At 50.9% G+C, this 18,409-nt stretch overlaps 1 protein-coding gene across 1 annotated transcript; it reads right to left on the minus strand.

The window, feature by feature from the left end:
- Positions 1 to 16,105: 16,105 nt before the first annotated feature.
- On the minus strand, positions 16,106 to 17,871 carry LOC122027687 (probable pectinesterase/pectinesterase inhibitor 21). Its single transcript, XM_042586722.1, has 2 exons — positions 16,890 to 17,871; positions 16,106 to 16,818 (listed from the first exon to the last, which is right to left on the minus strand). Exons 1-2 carry the CDS (start codon positions 17,869 to 17,871, stop codon positions 16,106 to 16,108), a joined length of 1,695 nt encoding a protein of 564 aa, XP_042442656.1.
- Positions 17,872 to 18,409: the final 538 nt, after the last annotated feature.

The raw sequence follows: 18,409 nt of genomic DNA on the forward strand, positions 1-18,409 counted from the left end.
CGGCAACGATCCGCCACTTATCGTCTCCCGATCGGTCCCGACGTCAGGCCCGACGGCCTGGTGGACTCTGATCGCGTGGACGCCCTTTCTTTCGCCCTGCTACGTTTGTTGATCGGTCACAGATCGATGTACGAACCGAAGGTTTGACTGCCAGATGTCGATCGGTCACCGAACCGTCGAAAGCATATCCGGATCGGTCTGTGCCGATCTGCTGATCGTATTTTGCCCAAACCAAGTTCCAAGACTTCAAACCAATATCCGGTCAACCTTGACCTATTGGTACTTCATCCCAAGCATCTGGTCACTCCCTTGACTGCTAGAATTCGCAAGTGTCCAGTGTCAATCCTTTGACCTACTTGGACTTTCCAACACCAAGTCCGATCATCCTGATCCATCTGGATTTTCCTTGCCCGGATTCACTCACGGGACTTTCACACCGCCTAACATCCCAGTTAGGACTTTCTCATTGCCTAACATCCAGTTAGGACTTTTCCCCTGTCGCTTCACTCACGGGACTTTCCAACTGCCTAGGATTCACTGACTGCCTGGCTTCACTCACGGGACTTTCCAACCGCCTAACATCCTTAGGACTTTCTCCTCTGCGCTTCACTCACAGGACTTTTCCGTGCAAGTCTCCATACTTGGACTTTTCCCAGCTCTGCTTGTGCCCTCGCTTGACTTTTCTGCCAAGTCTCCATACTTGGACTTTTCCAATGCCAAGCTCCCTTGACTTTTCGGATCTCTGCTTGGACTTTCACCTCCATGCTGGACTTTTCCACAAGTCTCCATGCTTGGACTTTTCAATGCCAAGCTCCCTGCTTGACTTTTCCAAGTCCCGGCTCCATACTTGGACTTTTCAATCCTCCGCTTGATTCAATCAGGTCAACCAGGTCAACCTTGACCTAATGTTGCACCTACAATCTCTCGAACACCTATTCTTGTCAAACATCAAGAATACAACTCTCTTCTCGTCAAACATCGTCAAACATCAAAACACAACTCGAGTCAGGTCAACTCGAGTCAGGTCAACCAAGTCAACCTTGACCTAAGGTTGCACCAACAGTTTGGTCCTTGTTTCTAAGTGTACAGGAGCTTAGGAGCATAGGAAGTCATGCAAAAGACGCAGCTAGCGAGAAGGACAGCACGGGAGAGAGTCGTCCGACTCGGTGCATCCTAGGGAGGAGGCACTGCGGAAGAGTACGCTGGCGGACAAGAAGAAAGCATGTGGCGGTTCTGAGGGATGAGAAGCAGGAGCAAAAGGTTGCTCGAGAAGGATGACAAATGGGTTTGGGTGAGCCCTATTTCGGATGGCTGAAATCACTCGGAGCGGAGCTAGAGTGGAAGACCCGGATAGGAAGTCAACTCTGAGTTAACCCTGGTCTGGGCGCTCGGATCACCCGAGGCAGCCATGGCAGCCCCGGGTGTGAGCCCGCGGTCGCAGGCCGGTTCAACCCAGTCCGGGCATCCAGACGAGAAAACTTATCAAAATGAGCACTGTTGTGATCCAGTGCGACACGGATAAAATTCTATCTATGTCCAAACGCCTGGAACCCTTCTAGGCACCCCGATTAAGGTTATAAATATAGCTCTGATCCCAAAAGCTAAAAACAACACTTGTAATCAATTCTATTTGAGTTTAGTTTTGTAATTGTGTGCTTTGACTATTGTAAGAGGCTTCTCTGTCTAAAGGAAACTTTAGTGGGCTTTCAACGTCTTGAATTAACAATCTTCTGATTGCAAACCAAGTAAAACCTCTGTGTCTCTTTCTCTCTTTAATTAGTCATTTAAATTCTATTTATGCAAGTGTTAGTTTTAATTAAGTTGTAAAGTTTGAGAAGGGTGTTCATTTTTTGTATAGGGTAATTCACCCCCTCTTGCCGGCCTCCAAGGGACCAACACGAACATCCGATCTGCAACTTAAACAATCAAATTTTCAAGGCTGATCAGCCACTCTTCTTGGCCAATCCGCCACTCTTCCTGATCGACCCACCAATCTTCCTGGCCGATCTGCCACTCTTCAAATTTGGCGCAGAATCTTATCCATCTCTACTTGGTAGTTTGAGATTATCGGCTCAACCATCTCAAGATAAGTATGAACTTGAATTTTAGAATTCAAATTCTAAAATATCTCTTTATCAAGTAGGAAGTTTAGACCAAACCAGCATTTGGGCTATATACCATGCCTCCAATCTCATTCGGGTCATACACCGTGCTTGTAATCTCATTCGGGTCATACACCGTACCTCCAATCTCTAAGACATTTGAGTCATACATTGTGCCTCTAATCTCTAAGGCATTTAGGTCATATACCATGCCTCCAAAATCCAAGGCATTCGGGTTCCAAGTTCCAGACTCTTGCATCGTCCGGCCAAGTTATAAGTGAGCTTGTTCTCCCGCATATGTCTCAGGCTCTCACACCGTTCGACCGAGTTATAAGAAAGCTTGGCCTCACGCCTATGTCTCGGACTCTCACGCCACCCGACCGAGTTATAAGTGAGTTTGCTCTTGCGCCTATGTCCTAGAATCTTGCACTGCCCACCGGAGTTATAAGCAAGTTTGCTCTCGTGCCTATCCCAGACTCTTGTGTCGTATGACTGAGTTATAAGCGAGTTTGCTCTCATGCATATATCCCAGACTCTCACATCACCTGACCAAATTACAAGCGAGCTTGCTCTTGTGCTTATGTCCTAGACTCTCGCACTATCCAACCGAGTTATAAGCAAGTTTGCTCTTGCACCTATGTCCCAGACTCTCGCACTGTCCGACTGAGTTATAAGCGAGCTTGCTCTTACGCCAATGTCCTACACTCTTGCACTGCCCGACCGAGTTATAAGCGAGCTTGCTCTCGCGCCTATGTCCCAGACTCTCGCCCCAATTGCGAGTTATAAGCGTGCATGACTCACATGACCAACGACCATCTGATTAGTTGTCCTAAACTCTCGTCTCAGTTATGAGTTATAAGCATACATGACTCATGCTCACAACAACCATTCGGTAAGCTATCCTAGACTCTCACCCCTACTATGAGTTATAAGGGTGCATGGCTCACACGCCCAACGATCATCTCGTCGACTGTCTCAAACTCTTGCCCCAACTGCGAGTAATAAGAGTACATGACTCACGCACCCAACGACCATCCGGTTGGCTATCCCAAACTCTCGCCCTAGTTGTAAATTATAAGTGTGCATGGCTCACGTGCCTAATGACCATTCGATCAGCTGTCCTAGACTCTCATCCCGGTTGTGAGTTATAAGCGTGCATGACTCACGCGCCGAACGACCATCCGACAGTCTATTCCAGACTCTCGCATCAGCTGTGAGTTATAAGGGTGCATGACTCACAAGCCCAATGACCAACCGACAGACCATCCCAAACTCTCGCCTCAGCTATAAGTTATAAGTGTGCATGGCACATGCCCAACGACGATCTGGTCGGCTATTCCAGATTCACTTGGGCATGACTCCCATCAATTCACTTGGTCATGACTCCCAACACTCATTCACTTGGACATGGCTCCCAATAGCAATTCATATGGGCATGACTCCCAGCACTCATTCTTTTGGACAGGGCTCCAAATAGAAATTCACGCGGGCATGGCTCCCACCTGATCGACACTCATCATCAATCGCTACCCGCTCAACATCTCTTACATATCGTCGTCCACTCGGCATTCCTTACATATCGCCGCCCACTCGACACTCACATATCACTGCACCCTAGGCTTCCCTTAAATATCACCACCCGCTCGGTATTTCTTACATATTGCTACCTGCTTGGCACTCACATATCGCAGCCCTCTCGGCATCCCTTACATATAGTCGCTCACTCAATATCGTTTTCACTATTCGCTCAGCATTGTTACTGCTACATGCTCGGTCTCGCCATAACTACTCGTTCAATATTATGCGACGGGCCCAACGGTCTAAGTTTGTGATCAGGAGAAATTCAATCTTACTATATGTTATCTAGTAAGTCGGATTCATGTCTCCTTCGACTAGATTTAAAGGGGAGGCTTGTGATACATCGTGTTATGAGTGACCCCGAAGGTAATGTGGGGTGGCAATCAAAGTCAAGGTAAGGAGGTAGCCAAAGTCAAAGTGTACGTATCCTAATAAACCTCCTCTCATGAGTAGGACCTCTAACATAAATCGAGGTAGACAAAGAGCCAACCAGATCTATGTGGCTCAACTCCTCACTCCTCTTGAGCAGAATTCCTAGTATAAACCTGGGTGGACACAGAGTTGGCTGGATTTACGGGACTCAATTCCTCACTCTTTATGAGCAAGGATCCTAGCATAAACCTGGGCAGACACAGAGTCGGTCTAATCTACAGGGTTCAGCTCCTCACTCTTCATGAACAAGACTCCTAGCATAAACCCGAGCGGACACAGAGCCGACTAGATCTACAAGGCTCAGCTCCTCACTCCTCATGAGTAGGGCACCTAGCATAAACTTGGGCGGACACAGAGCCAGCGGGATCTATGAAACTCAGCTCCTCACTCCTCATGAATAAGAATCCCAGCATAAACCCGGGCGGACGCAAAGCTGACCACATCTATGGGGCTTAACTCCCCCACTCATGAGCATGATTTCCAACATAAACTCGGGCGGACATAGAGCCGACTGAATCTACAGGGATGAACTCCTCACTCTTCATGAATGGGGTTCCCAACATAAACTCAGGCGGACACAGAGCCGGTCGGATTTGTAGGGCTCAACTCCTCACTCTTTTTGAACAAGGCTCCCAACATAAATCCGAGCGGCCACATAGCCGATTAGATCTACAGAGCTTAGCTTCTCATTCTGCATATGAGCATTATTCTTAGCTTAAACCTGGTCAAATTCAGGTCGATCTGACTCCTTTTAGGAGACAGCATTGTCAAAGAATTGCAACAACCTGTCAGAGATAATAGTTACTTATCAAATAATATTTCATTACTTAAATTTACACACAATAGAACCTTCCTCTGCCTAGAGGAAGGTTGTCTTATATTCTCCACCATTCGACATATTTTGAGGCCAGACATTCTATGCCACTTAATTATTGCGAAGGTAGAGATAGTATAAAAAGGGATCTTCTCCGTTAGCCAAATATACATACGCACATACACACATCCATTTTTACTATTTTACTGATCATTGTCTTCTTCAGTTTTTTGCTCGACTATTAATTTAACTTAAGGATCGAAAGATATCCCATTGACTTTGTCCGTAGGATGCTCCAGTTCATAGATTTTGGCTCAAAATTCTTCCTCTTATCAATATTTTTGTCACCTCATTGGCTATCTACCTACTCAACTTCTAGACGAGACAAGTGGTCAACGTCTTTCCCACGAGATAGTATAACTGAAAGTCTGCTCCCACGAACACAGGTACACACATAAGAAATTTAAATTTTTCTTCGACCTTTTTCTCCTCTCTCCTCTCTCCTCTCTCCTCTCTCCTCTGCTCTCGCTCGCAAAGGAATGACTTGAGTGTACTCATTAAATTTTGTAGACTTATAGAGCTCACTCACAACCAAACCAATTGATCCTGTCTGAATCGTTGAATCAACGGACGCTGGGCACGTGGCGCGCTCCGCGTTGCTGACGTAGATCCCTGACTAGACGTACGGGCCTCCGACGAACCTGCAAAGAAATCGGGCCGGGAAGGGGTTCCCGGCGACGATCCTCCGACGCTCAAGTCAGGTAAGTGGACAGCAAAAGGTGGCTCCGAATATCAACGAACCCGTACCTTTGGTGATGTGTGAGGCCTCTTATATAGAGTTGGAAAGGGGCTCACGCACACATATCGAGGTGAATACGTGTCCTCAACCCATACCTCAATATGGGCTTGTCAGAAAAGCTTACCTGACCCCTTACTGCTACAGTCCGAGCACGTCTCTAATGGGACAGCGGAACCCTATCATGAGATCCTACGTATGGTTCGCTCGTGGGCCATATCCGCTGTCAGAGGATGTTTCCTAGTCCTGTTCTCTTCTTATTCCATGCCGAGTGTCCGGCCGGTCAGCAGTCCCATTGCGTCAGGCCGGTCACACGTGCTGGTCCACTTGGGATACTCCCGGTAGTGTGCTCTGTGGAGACTGTTCGCAGCATTGCTATCTTATGCCTTCGGCCGAGTGGGCCACCCGCTCGGCCGTACAATCCTATTCAACGAGCGTCGGAACCCTGACTCCTCGCCGGGTGCCTTTGACTCCGATGGGACCCCATTCGGCCGACCGATCTCCCCTTCTCCGGTCGGCCGTTTGGCCCTTTGACTTCCACATGGCGTTGACTTCCCTCAGGGGGGGGGTCCCTGTTCTTACCGCCGGGTCACTTGCCTCCCCTTCAAGTCTAGTCGAAGGAGGCGGTTAGTCTGACTGACTGGACCATCAGTTGGGCCGAGCGGCGTGCTGCAACTACCATCCACCCGGAGACCAGGGGCAGCCAAAACGCCAGTCAACGCCACCGTTACTCAGCATCTCTTTGAATTTTCCGCCAATCTCCATCATTAAGATCTAGCACGCGCTCATTAAATGCGTTCCAGTGGTTGAATGCCACGTGGCGACACTGCCGTCATCGTACGACGATGGCATGGTGTTCTGATGGGATCGAGGCGGTTTGAAATGAATGGCGCGATGAGTGCTCTGATTCTCGCGACCTGGATCCAACGGTGGAGGCCGCTCGGGCTTCACCCTATAAAAAGCTCCATTTTCTCCCTTCGCCGCACTCTTGCTCTTGCGTGCCTCCCAACTTCTCGCGTTCCAGCTTTCCGGCGATCTCCTTCCTCTGGTTTCGGCGATCTCCGGTGCTCTTTCTTCGATCCTCCTCTTCGTTGCAAGGTTCTCTTTCTTTCCCTCTTTGCTTCCGGTGTTTTCTTTGCATTTCTTTCCCAAGTTTCCATCTTCGGGATACTGTTCCGTTGCCATCTTGCTTTTATCTTCTGCGTTCGTCTTTTTTGGTTTCGTCCGCTCGGATAATGGCCTAATCTTCTCAACCCGAAGACCAAACCCTCGGCCCATGGTACACTACCATGGAGTCGCGCTTCGATCAGCGTGACGCCGACCTTCTAATTAATACTTTTGAGATCCCCTCCAACCTTGAAATCATCTTACCCACAGATTCCGCTCGGCTAAACAAACCGCCGCGCGGAGCATTTTGTGTTTTCCGTTATCAGTTCACGGCCGGTCTGTGACTCCCCATTCATCCCTTCTTTGTAGAAGTTTGCAACTTTTTCGGCATTCCGCTCGGAAGCCTAGTCCCCAATACTTTCCGCCTCTTATGCGGTGTAGTCGTCCTCTTTAAAATCCATAACATTCCCCTCCGACCAGAGGTCTTCTACTACTTCTATTACCCAAAACAGTCCGAGCCGGGCACTTACATGTTCCAGGCTCGGTCTGGCTTGGTTTTCTTCAATAAACTTCCTTCTTCCAATAAGCATTGGAAAGAATTTTACTTTTACATTCGCCTTCCCGAGCGGGCTCCCTTCCGAACCCAATGGCAGGTCGGGAATCCTCTTTCCCCAGAGCTCAAAAAATTCAAGACCCGATCGGATTATCTTCATGCCGCCAACATGCTCGCTGTCCTGCGGTTTGACATCAACAAGTTCCTTCCGGAAGGGGTCATATACATATTCGGCCTGAGTCCGATCAGAGCCCCCCTCCCGAGCAGCTTCGGTAAGAATTTTACTTAGTCATTTGCCTTGATTACTAACTGATTTTCTTCTTTTTCCTTTGCAGCGGATATTATCATGGAGTCGGTCATGGCTGGTATTCTAAAGAGGAAGGTGGCGGCGCTCGAAGCCACGGCAGCCAAAGAAATGGAGACACTCGGCATCCAACCGGTCGGCTCGCATGAAGGGGAGAGCGGGACTCATGAAGAGTCGGCCGCTCAGGCCTCTCAGCAGAACGTGGCAAGCGGAGCCACCCCCAGCGGAGGACCAACTGTCCAAGAGGAAGGTTCCGCTCGGAAAGAGGAACAACCTGGACAAAAGAGGCGCCGAGTGGAGACTCCACTCCGATCGGCCGCGTCCGCGGTCCAAGCATCTGAGCAGGTTACTGCAACCGCTCGCGGCAAGGCTCCAGAGATCGAGGCTATTTCCTCTGACCGGACCCCTTCTCAGTTGGACGCGCTGGCGAACCCTCTTGAGGCTGTTCCAGTCAGCGTCCTTCCGCCTGCTCCTCGTCAAGTCCGACGTTCGACCATTTTATCCCAGTTTTCGGCGCCAGCTTCTGATCCTCTCCCATCATCCGCTCGGACGACCCCCGGTCATGGCTGCACTGTCCGGGTTACACTTCACCTTCCGACTGAAGAATTGCTACCCGAGGCCGATCGTCCAACCGCGCCCGAGCACACAATCACCTTGAAGGGGCCCCTAGCCGAGATGTGGGTCGACGCTCAGGCGCGCGTTGCGATGATCCCCCTCCGCAATTTGGCTAACAGCCATATGCAAGAGGCCACGGGGGTAAGTTCGTTTTCTTCCACGTTTTGTATGACTTCCTTCCGATCGGCCACTAACAACCTCTATTCTTTCTTTTTTGTTAGAGATGGGTGGAGGAGATAGCTATCTCTAACCGCCTAGCGATGGTGGACGAGGAGTTGAGACAACTGAAGGCTGCAAGCGGTCCGTCCAGCTCTCAAGGCCCCTCGTATGCCGAGTTGCAGAAGGAGCTGAAGAAGGTTCAAGCTTTGCTGGCGACCGAGCAGAAGAAGACGGCAGATCAGGCCCATACTTTGGGTGAGCTCTAGCGGCAAGTCAAGACGCTCGACCAAAAGATAACCTTGGCCACCACTCGGAAAAACACGGCCATCTCCGATCTGGAGAAAAAGAATGTCGAGGCCCGGGGGCTGGAGCAGAAAGTGAAGGAGTTGATGGATCAACTGGCCAAAGAGAAGGTTGCCCGAACGGACGAGGTGGCAAAGCTCGAGGTGGCTTTACAAGAACACGAGGCAGCCACCGATGCTTCCCGAGCGGCCCTTAAAGAATATCAGGAGGCCGAACCAAGCCGGGTCGCTGCCCTGCAACAGAAATACATCCGTTCGATCGAATTTTCGGAGAAGGTCTGTGAACGGGTGTATACTGCCTTCGACCTTGCTATGACCGCCACGACGACATATTTGAAGTCCAAGGGGGCAACTTCCCGAGTCCACCGTCATCCCGGCCGCAGATCAAGTGGCGCTCTTCGATAACATCCCAAAGGATCTTTACGATTATTTAGAGTAGAAGCTTAAACGTAATCTAGCCGCTCGGCGATAAACTATCACCTTTTGTAATCCGGCCGCTCGGCCTTAGTTTCTTTTAATATAATCTCCTTTTGCTTGCTTTGTCCTTTTGCTAGTCGATATGTGTGCTATCCGCTCGCCTCCTATCAAACCTCTCGTATTCGAAAGGGATTTTTACGAAGTACTTTAAGTAAGTATTCCGCTCGGCTGAATATGTCCTGCTTCGCCAGAAGATGTTGTTCGCGGATATTGAAGTACCTTTGGGTACTGGGTCGAGCGGAACGTAGGGGCGGTCGAACGATTATCGATGGCGAATACCCTTGGATACTTATTCGCAAAGTCTTTTTTATTGCCTTCTTCCGCTTGGATGATTTATAGACGTCGGCTCGTCTCTCGATTTTTAACGTCGGAGCTCGACGGTCTTCCGCTCGGAGGGTTTATAGACGCCGGCTCGTTTCTTGATTTTTAATGTCAGAGCTCGACGGTCTTCCGCTCGGAGGGTTTATAGAGCCGTCTCGATTTTCTCGTCTTAACGCGGAGCTCGGCGGTCTTCTCCGCAAGGGTTTATAGATGCGCGATTTTAACGTTGGAGCTCGGCGGTCTTCCGCTGAAGGTTTATAGCGAGCCGCTCCTCTCGATTTTCGTACGTCACTCTTCCTCTCGGAGGGTTATTAGGCCGAAATTTTAACGTCGGTCCATTCCGTCAAGGGTTTATAGGCGGCTGCCCTCTCGATTTTAACGTCGACGGCGTCTTCCGGATTTTAACTCCCTTTGCTTTTGGCTTAAGCTATTTGTCATCCTTTAATTATTTCTGCTTCCTGCATTACAAGGACATAGGCGACCAAAACGTATATAAAATTACATTAGCGCACCTCTCACCCAGCTCGATACGGCTGAAGATGATTCGCGCTCCATGGTCGATCTAGCCGCCGACCGTCTTCATCCTCCAAATAAAAAGCACCAGAGCAGAGCTTTTCAATGACTTTGAAGGGGCCCGCCCAAGGAGCCTCCAGCTTACCGACGTCGCCGACCAGCTTTACTTTTTTCCAGACGAGATCGCCGACTTGGAATGCTCTAGGGATCACGCGCCGGTTATAGTTCTGCTTCATTCTTTGCCTGTACGCCATCAGCCGGACGGACGCCTTAGCTCGCTCCTCGTCGACCAAATCCAGCTCCATGTTCCTCCGCTCGGCGTTGTCATTATCATAGTTCTGGGTCCGGGCGGACTTGACACCCACTTCAACTGGAATCACTGCTTCACCCCCATAGACTAAGTGGAATGGCGTCACGCCCGTTCCCTCCTTCGGGGTCGTTCGGATGGCCCATAGGACGCCCGACACTTCATCCACCCAGCTTCCTCCCAAATTTCTCGGTTGGCTACTTCGGCTTGACCATTGCTTTGGGGATATGCCACGGACGTGAAGTGTTGCTCGATGCCATAGCTTTTGCACCAATCTTCGAGCAACTTTCCCGCGAATTGCCGCCCGTTGTTGGAAACAAGTCAACGGGGGATGCCGAACCGGTAGATGATATGTTGCCAGATAAACTTCTTGACCATTTGCTCGGTGATCTTGGCTAGCGGCTCGGCCTCCACCCATTTGGAAAAATAATCGACTGCCACTAGTAGAAATTTCCGCTGCCCGGTCGCCATAGGAAACAAGCCTACAATATCCATTCCTCATTGGTCGAACGGACAGGACACGGTAGCTGCTTTCATTTCCTCCGCCGATCGGTGGGAGAAGTTATGGTACTTTTGGCAAGAAAGGCCGAACGGTCAGCGAGGCTCCTGGCTACATGCGTCGCCAAAAGTATCCAAGCCAGATCTTCTTAGCCCGATCGTCCACCGGATGCCCTCCATGCGATCCTTGATGCACTTCTTGGAGGATGTCATCTGCTCCCGAGCTCACGCATTTCAACAGCAGGCGAGAGAAAGCCTTCTTGTAGAGTTGGTCTCCAATGAGTGTGAACCGACCGGCTCTCCTTCTTAATAGTTGGGCAGCATCCCGATCGGACGGTGTCGCGCCCGAGCGCAGAAACTCTATGATGACTGTCCTCCAGTCACTCGGAAATGCGAGGCCCTCCATCTGGTCGACATGTGCCACCAAAGATACTTGTTCAATTGGTCGTTGGATGACGATTGGCGTTATTGAACTTGCTAGTTTGGCCAACTCATCTGCCGCCTGATTTTCCGCTCGGGGTATCTTCTGGATAATGACTTCTCTGAAATTGACTTTAAGCTTTTCGAAGGCTTCAGCGACTGTGAGCTGCTGCGCGACCAACTGAGAGTCTGAATGCAGCGTCACCCGTCCGGCCCCTACATGCCGGGCGGCCTGCAGCCCGGCTATGAGGGCTTCATACTCTGCTTCGTTGTTTGTGGCTCTGTAATCCAGCCTAACGGACAGATGCATTCGTTCTTCTTGTGGAGAGAGCAACAATACCCCAATTCCGCTGCCAAGCCAAGTAGATGATCCATCCACAAATATCTTCAACATAGCTTCGGACTCTGGCCTTTGCACTTCTGTGATAAAATCTGCCAAGGACTGCGCCTTTATCGTCGAGCGGGGTTGATACTAAATATCAAATTCGCTCAACTCCGTTGTCCATTTGATGAGTCGTCCGGACACTTCTGGATTCAACAGCACTCTCCCCAATGGGCTATTTGTCCGGACGATGATAGTGTGCGCCAAGAAATAGGGACGGAGGCGCCGAGCGGCGAGGACCAGAGCAAAAGCCAGCTTCTCGAGTCCAGTGTAGCGAGATTCAGCATCTTTTAAAATATGGCTTATAAAATATACAGGTTCTTCTCCGCTCGCCCTTACTAGTGCCGAGCCGACTGCTTGCTCAGTTGAAGATAAATAGATACAAAGTGGCTCACCCATAGCTGGCTTGGCTAGCACAGACAGAGAGTTCAAGTATGTTTTCAGATCTTCGAATGCCCGATCACATTCTTTGTCCCAGTGAAACTTAGTGGCTTTGCGCAAGATTTTGAAAAAATATAGGCTCCGGTCGGCAGTCTTGGAGATGAATCTGGACAAAGCAGTTATCTGACCGGTCAAGCGCTGCACTTCCCTCAGATTTCTTGGGGGCGGCATATCTTGTAGTGCTTTCACTTTGCTGGGATTTGCCTCGATGCCCCGCTCGGTCACTATGTAGCCCAAGAAACGTCTGCCCTTTGCTCCGAACAGACATTTCTGAGGGTTGAGCTTAACTCCATACCTCCTCAGCGTTCGGAAAGTCTCCTCCATGCCTTTAAAGAGATCTGCCGATCGGACGGATTTGATGAGAATATCGTCCACGTATACTTCCAAATTGCGTCCAATCTGCTCCTTGAACACTTTGTTCATCAAGGTGTTGCTACATTCTTCATCCAACGACATCACATTGTAGCAGTATGTGTATGATGAAGCTAACTTTCTCCTGATCTTCTCGGGCGGCGACTTGATGATAGTCTTGATAAGAGTCGAGCATACATATCAACTCGCCCGTGGAGTCCACCATTGATCGATCGGCGGAGGATAAAAATCCTTTCGGCAAGCTTTGTTGAGATCCAGAAAATCTATGCAACTCTCCACTTGTTGCCGGCTTGAGACTAATACTACGTTCGCCAGCTTGCGAACCTCGCGTATATGGCGGCCTCCGGAGCTTCTTAACCTCCGCCGGATGATGACATTACATTCGATGAAATCCCTTTTCTTTCCTTGTAGCGTCGGACATGTAGCTCGCCGCTATGCTCGTAAATTCGGCCAAACGCAAGGCCGTCGGCGAGACGAAGACATCATGTTCTCGAGGCATTTGATCACTTCCTCTTCTGGCTCGCCTCTAGATCGGCCGCAACGAACGTGGTGGCCTCCGGTCGGGTCGGGTGAATCTGCACTTCCTCTTTTTCTTCATACACCAAAGAGGGAGGTTTTCGGTTATGGCGTTACCTCAACCGGCGCCTTAAAGGCGCTCGCTATCTCGACGTAGCATCGCCGAGCTGCCAGTTGATCTCCTCGCTTCTCCCACTTTGTCTTGATGGGAACTTGATCTTTTGGTGGAAAGTGGAAACGGCCGCCGGAATTCACCGAGAGGTCACCCAATATTACGTTGTATGGACGGAGAGTCCACCACATCGGGTTTGGGTCCTACAGCGGCTCCTCTCCATGAATAATAGGCCACCGGATCTGGCCCGAAACGTTTCATGTGAGAAACCCATAGGGGGGTTGTCATGGGCTCTCGATCAATTTGCAATTGGTCGAAGGCCTTTTGAATATAATATTGACCGAGCTTCGTGTCAATGAAAACGAGGTGAATAGTGTAGTTGGCTATTACCGCTTTGATGAGGAGGCGTCCGTGTGGCACCGACTCCCTCAAATCCAGGGCGCCAGTCGATTTGGGTCCGCTCACCTTTCTTGGGGATCGCATGGATCCGGAGCTACGACGCTAGCCTTCCTTGCTCGGTTAGAGTCTCCTCCGATCGCCCACCAACTATAATGTTGATTTCGCCTAAGTATTGTTTATTTTCTTCTTCGCGGCTAGATACAGTCCTGTCTTGACATCAGAGGGTCTTCACGCCTAGGAGTATGATGCCGCTCGGGAGTCTGTCTTTACCGCCTGTCAGGTATCGTCCGCTCGGCTTCACGAAGTCTATGTCGCCTATCGGATGATGGCGATCGACAGCCGCCACCCCGGGGAACGGGGTGGGCGATTAGAGGAAGACTCCGATAATCTCTGGTGTTATGCGTGTCCGTCCGGTGGAATGAGCAGAACATTGGGGTCCACTTCTTCTTTGTCTTGGGCCGCTCGGCAGCTACCTCTTGCACATGTGACCTAGTATGGGGGGAGCGGATTGCTTCGGCCCTCGGTCCTCTGGGCGGGTGATGAGCGGTATGAGGCTTCCGCTCGGCAGGAGTAGCCCGCTCGGTTGGAATTTCCTTTTTTCGGGCCGCTTGGGCTTCCTCCACATTGATGTATTCGTTGGCCCGGTGTAGCATATGGTCGTAGTCTCGGGGCGGCTTCAGAATGAGCGATCGGAAGAAGTCTCCGTCCACGAGGCCCTGTGTGAAGGCATTCATCATGATTTCTGAGGTGGCCGTAGGAATATCCATGGCCACCCTGTTGAACCGCTGGATATAGGCTCGGAGCGATTCGTGGGCTTCTTGTTTGATGGCAAACAGACTGACACTAGTCTTCTGATAACGCCAACTGCTTGCAAAGTGGTTAAGGAAGGCCGTGCGGAAGTCTTTAAAACTTGTGATGGATCCGTCCGGCAACCTCCGAAACCACTGTTGAGCCGATCCCGAGAGGGTGGTTAAAAAAACTCGACACTTCACTCCATCTGTGTATTGATGGAGGGTAGCCGTGTTATCGAACTTACCCAAATGATTGTCCGGGTCGGTGGTTCCATTGTATTCACCGATCACCGGGGGCACATAGTGCTTCGGCAGAGGGTCCCGCAAGATGACTTCCGAAAACTGACGGTTGATCCGCTCGGGAGAAGCGTCCGCTCGGGGGGCCTTGCCTTTTCTATTGTCTCATATTGGCACTTCGTCCGATGAAGATCCTCGATCACGATTAATCGCCTGCCTCAAGGCGTGCGGAATAGGGCCGTGAAAGGCGTGGCTTGAGGTGCTTCCGCCTCGCCCACATCGATGTCGCTGTCGCCGATTCGCTTCTCGGCGCTTGTGCTCGCTTTGCTCCAAGCTTAGCCGCTCGACTCGATCGAGGCGCCGAGTTCCTCCGTGGAGGCGTCAATGCGGTCGGCCCGGCCTCGCCCATTGCTTGATCGGATGCGTGAGTTGCCCTGACGGCGCCAAATTGATCCGCTGAATCGCCTGAATCAACGGCGACGGGCACGTGACGTGCTCCGCGTTCTGGCGTATATCCCGACTAGCGACGGGCCTCCGCTCGCGGAACCAGAAATCGGTAGGAAGGGTTCCGGCTGACGATCCTCGACGCTCAAGTCGTAAGTGGCAGCAAAAGGTGGCTCAGAATATCAACGAACCTCCGGTGATGTGTGAGACCTCTTATATAGAGTGGGAAGCTCATGCACACATATCGAGGTGAATACGTGTCATCGCCCATACCTCAATATGGGCTTGTCGAGAAACTTACACGACCCCATCGCTATAATCCGAGCACGTCTCTGATGGGACAGCGGAACCCTGTCATGAGATCCTACGTATGGTTCGCTCGTGGGCCATATCCGCTGTCAGAGGATGTTTCCTAGTCCTGTTCTCTTCTTACTCCATGTCGAGTGTCCGGCCGGTCGGCAGTCCCATTGCGTCCGGCCGGTCACACGTGCTGGTCCACTTGGGATATTCCCGGTAGTGTGCTCTGTGGAGACTGTTCGCAGCATTGCTATCTTATTCCTTCGGCTGAATGGGCCACCCGCTCGGCCGTACAATCCTGTTCAACGAGCGTCGGAACCCTGACTCCTCGCCGGGTGCCTTTGACTCCGATGGGACTCTATTCGGCCGACCGGTCTCCCCTTCTCCGATCGGTCATTTGGTCCTTTGACTTTCACGTGGCGTTGACTTCCCTCAGAGGGGGGGGGTCCCTGTTCTTACCGCCGGATCATCAATAGAACCCGCCAATCTCGAAGACAGCTATGATTCACACGTGGATCTTAAATCGGAACAGAAATAAAAAAGAAAAATAGAGGGGCAAAAGGCTCACACCCACACCTGTCAAGGCATTGGCATATAGCACAGTCTTTCTCCACTTGCCAAGGCCAAGGCTCTGTTTACTTCGAATGAAAACAGATCAGTTTTCGACAAGGAAAAGGAAAATGATTACTTAATCGCCAAATCCAAGATCAGTTTTCCATTGAAAATTCACAGATGCATACATTTCCAGAGGAGAAGAATGAATACATTTCCAGAGGAGAAGAATGAATGCCAATACATATCAGTGAGCAAGAGTAACTAATTGGGGGATCCTGAGGGAGGGAGGAGACCGGGAATGAAGGGTACGCCCGTCTGAGGAAGCCAGGTCCTGCCCTGGATGAATTTCTCCACGGTGAACTTTTGGGCGTGGGCGAGATCGACGTTCTTCACTCCTTTCCATTTTACCCTCTGACTCTTGTCGGCGCCGGGGCCACGGTTGTCGATCTCGGTGTAGAAGCAAGTGTTGAGGCCGAAGTCACCGAACCACGGCAGCCAGCCCTGGGGGTTGATCAGGTCGTCCAGCTGCGACTGCAACACGAAGGTCCTGGAGTACTCTTTCCATGGCCGTCCCAAAAAGGTGGGAAGCTTGTTGCGGAAGGGGAAGTATTCTGGGTCAGCGCTGATGGTGCAATTGTGGAGGATGATTGCGCCGGCGGATCGTCGGTCCTTGCGCCCCTGAGCTGTCACGATGTTCTGCTGGTTGTCCAGAGGCTTCCGGGCCAAGATGAGGCAGTTCTGGAAGACGGAGGCGGAATCGCCGAAGATGAAATCGATGGTGCCGGTGATGGTGCATTCGCGGTAGAACTGACGATAGGTGTGGACGTACAAGGTGTCCTGGTATCCGTCGAGCCTCACGTTGTAGAACACTGACCTGTCGGACTGCACTCGCAGAGCCACGGCCTGGTGCTTTGCTGCCCCTGCTGAGTTCTCGATCCATAGGTCCTTGGCGATGAATCCATTTCCAATCACAGCTGCATCGATAATTTGTATTTATTGTACGTGGTATATTTGTTTTTAACTGTGTGTGAATTTATAAGCATACCAACGGTGGCAGTTCTGAAGGTGCTGACGCCATCGATGAAGTTGAGATTGCTGGTGATCCTGGTCTTGGTAGGCCCATCGCCGACCATCATTATGTTGGTATGGCTCCGGTTGACCTGGACCAGCTCATTGTACACTCCTTCCTTGATGTAGATAACCACGTTGGTCGTGCTGTTCTTGGGAGCGAGTTTCAAGGCCTCGCCGATGGTCTTGACGTCGCCGGAGCCATCTTGGGCCACTGTAAAATCGGGCTTCAGCTCCGCCGGGCTCAACTGAAGAAGCCTTCGCTTGCCGCCAGAGACCCAAGAAGGGAACGACTCGCCATCGACTGCAAGGAGCTTGCGATTGAAGCCCTCGAAGTTGAACTTCTCTAGTACATCTCCGAAGTTGGTGACGATGGCGAGAATGTTGCTGGTGAGCTCGGCGGAGCTGTTAAGCGCCTTGCGCATGGATGCCGCGGCATCAGTGTCGGCGTCCTGGAACCCGTCGAGGCACGTCTCCTGGTACGTGATGGTGGCACTGATCCACACCTTGAGGTCGTCGATGAACTTGTCGATCTTCTCCATGGAGAAGTCGTCGAGATGGTCGACCGAGTTACGGAGGTCGTCGATAGCGTAGTCCAGCAGTTCCCGGCAGTTCGCGAGGGCCTCGGAGGTGCGCGGGTCCTTGGCAGCCTCCTGAAGCGTGGAGGAGTGGTCGAAGGCCTGCTTGATGTGGTTAATGGTGACATTAAACACCAGATTGACGAGGTCCTTGGGCTCGGTGTTGTCGCCGGCGACAGACGACAACGTGGTCTCACAAGTCTGCTGGTAGTCGGTGGGCCGGCAGAACTCCTTGATGTTCTTCCGCGAGGTGGACAGCTCGGCCACCTGCGGCTGAGACGAATCGTCGCCATTGCGGCTGGAAACGGTGACGACGCCGACGGTGGCAACACAGGCCACGAGGACGACGGCAGATATTACGAGAACGACGGCCTTCCCCATGATAAAGTATTCTCCAACTAGTTAACTATCTAAATTTTGCTAATTAATTGATCGATCGTCCCCTTCCTATCAAGAGATTATTGAAGAACGGAATGTGGGATTTATTTGGAGATGGTGATGAAAGGAATGGGGAAGACCCCGAAGGCAGGATGATGGAGAAGGAGTAATCGGAGGCATTATATAGCGAAGGGACGAAGGGGAGGTTTGTGGTCGTGAGGAATGAAGAGGGCGCGCCGGCGCGCAACGAGAAGGGAGAGCCATCGAGACCAAACCGAAACGGACGGCTGGTAAGAAATCGGAGAGCAAACTTTACTCTGCGCCGTACAACAAGTTTTCCAGGCGAGGTTACTTCGGCATCCTAAATTTTGACAAGAATTACTTTGGTCAACGACTTGTCGAGTTTCATGGATGAACCAACTTTGCTTGGGAGGATATTGTATAGATGATTTTTAAATTATATTTCCTAGTAATATTAGTAATAAGGGAACATCACACGATTAATTTTATTTCTCATTTTTTTTATATATTGATATCGTCC

Source organism: Zingiber officinale, chromosome 1B (genome assembly GCF_018446385.1).
Source record: "Zingiber officinale cultivar Zhangliang chromosome 1B, Zo_v1.1, whole genome shotgun sequence".
Classification (NCBI taxonomy): Eukaryota; Viridiplantae; Streptophyta; class Magnoliopsida; order Zingiberales; family Zingiberaceae; genus Zingiber; species Zingiber officinale.

Excerpts from the sequence above, each read along its gene's own strand:
- LOC122027687 (XM_042586722.1), bottom strand. The coding sequence starts at position 17,871 with ATGGGGAAGGCCGTCGTTCTCGTAATATCTGCCGTCGTCCTCGTGGCC. Across the intron at positions 16,819-16,889 it reads CTTCAGAACTGCCACCGTTG|CTGTGATTGGAAATGGATTC; the intron begins GTATGCTTATAA and ends TTATCGATGCAG.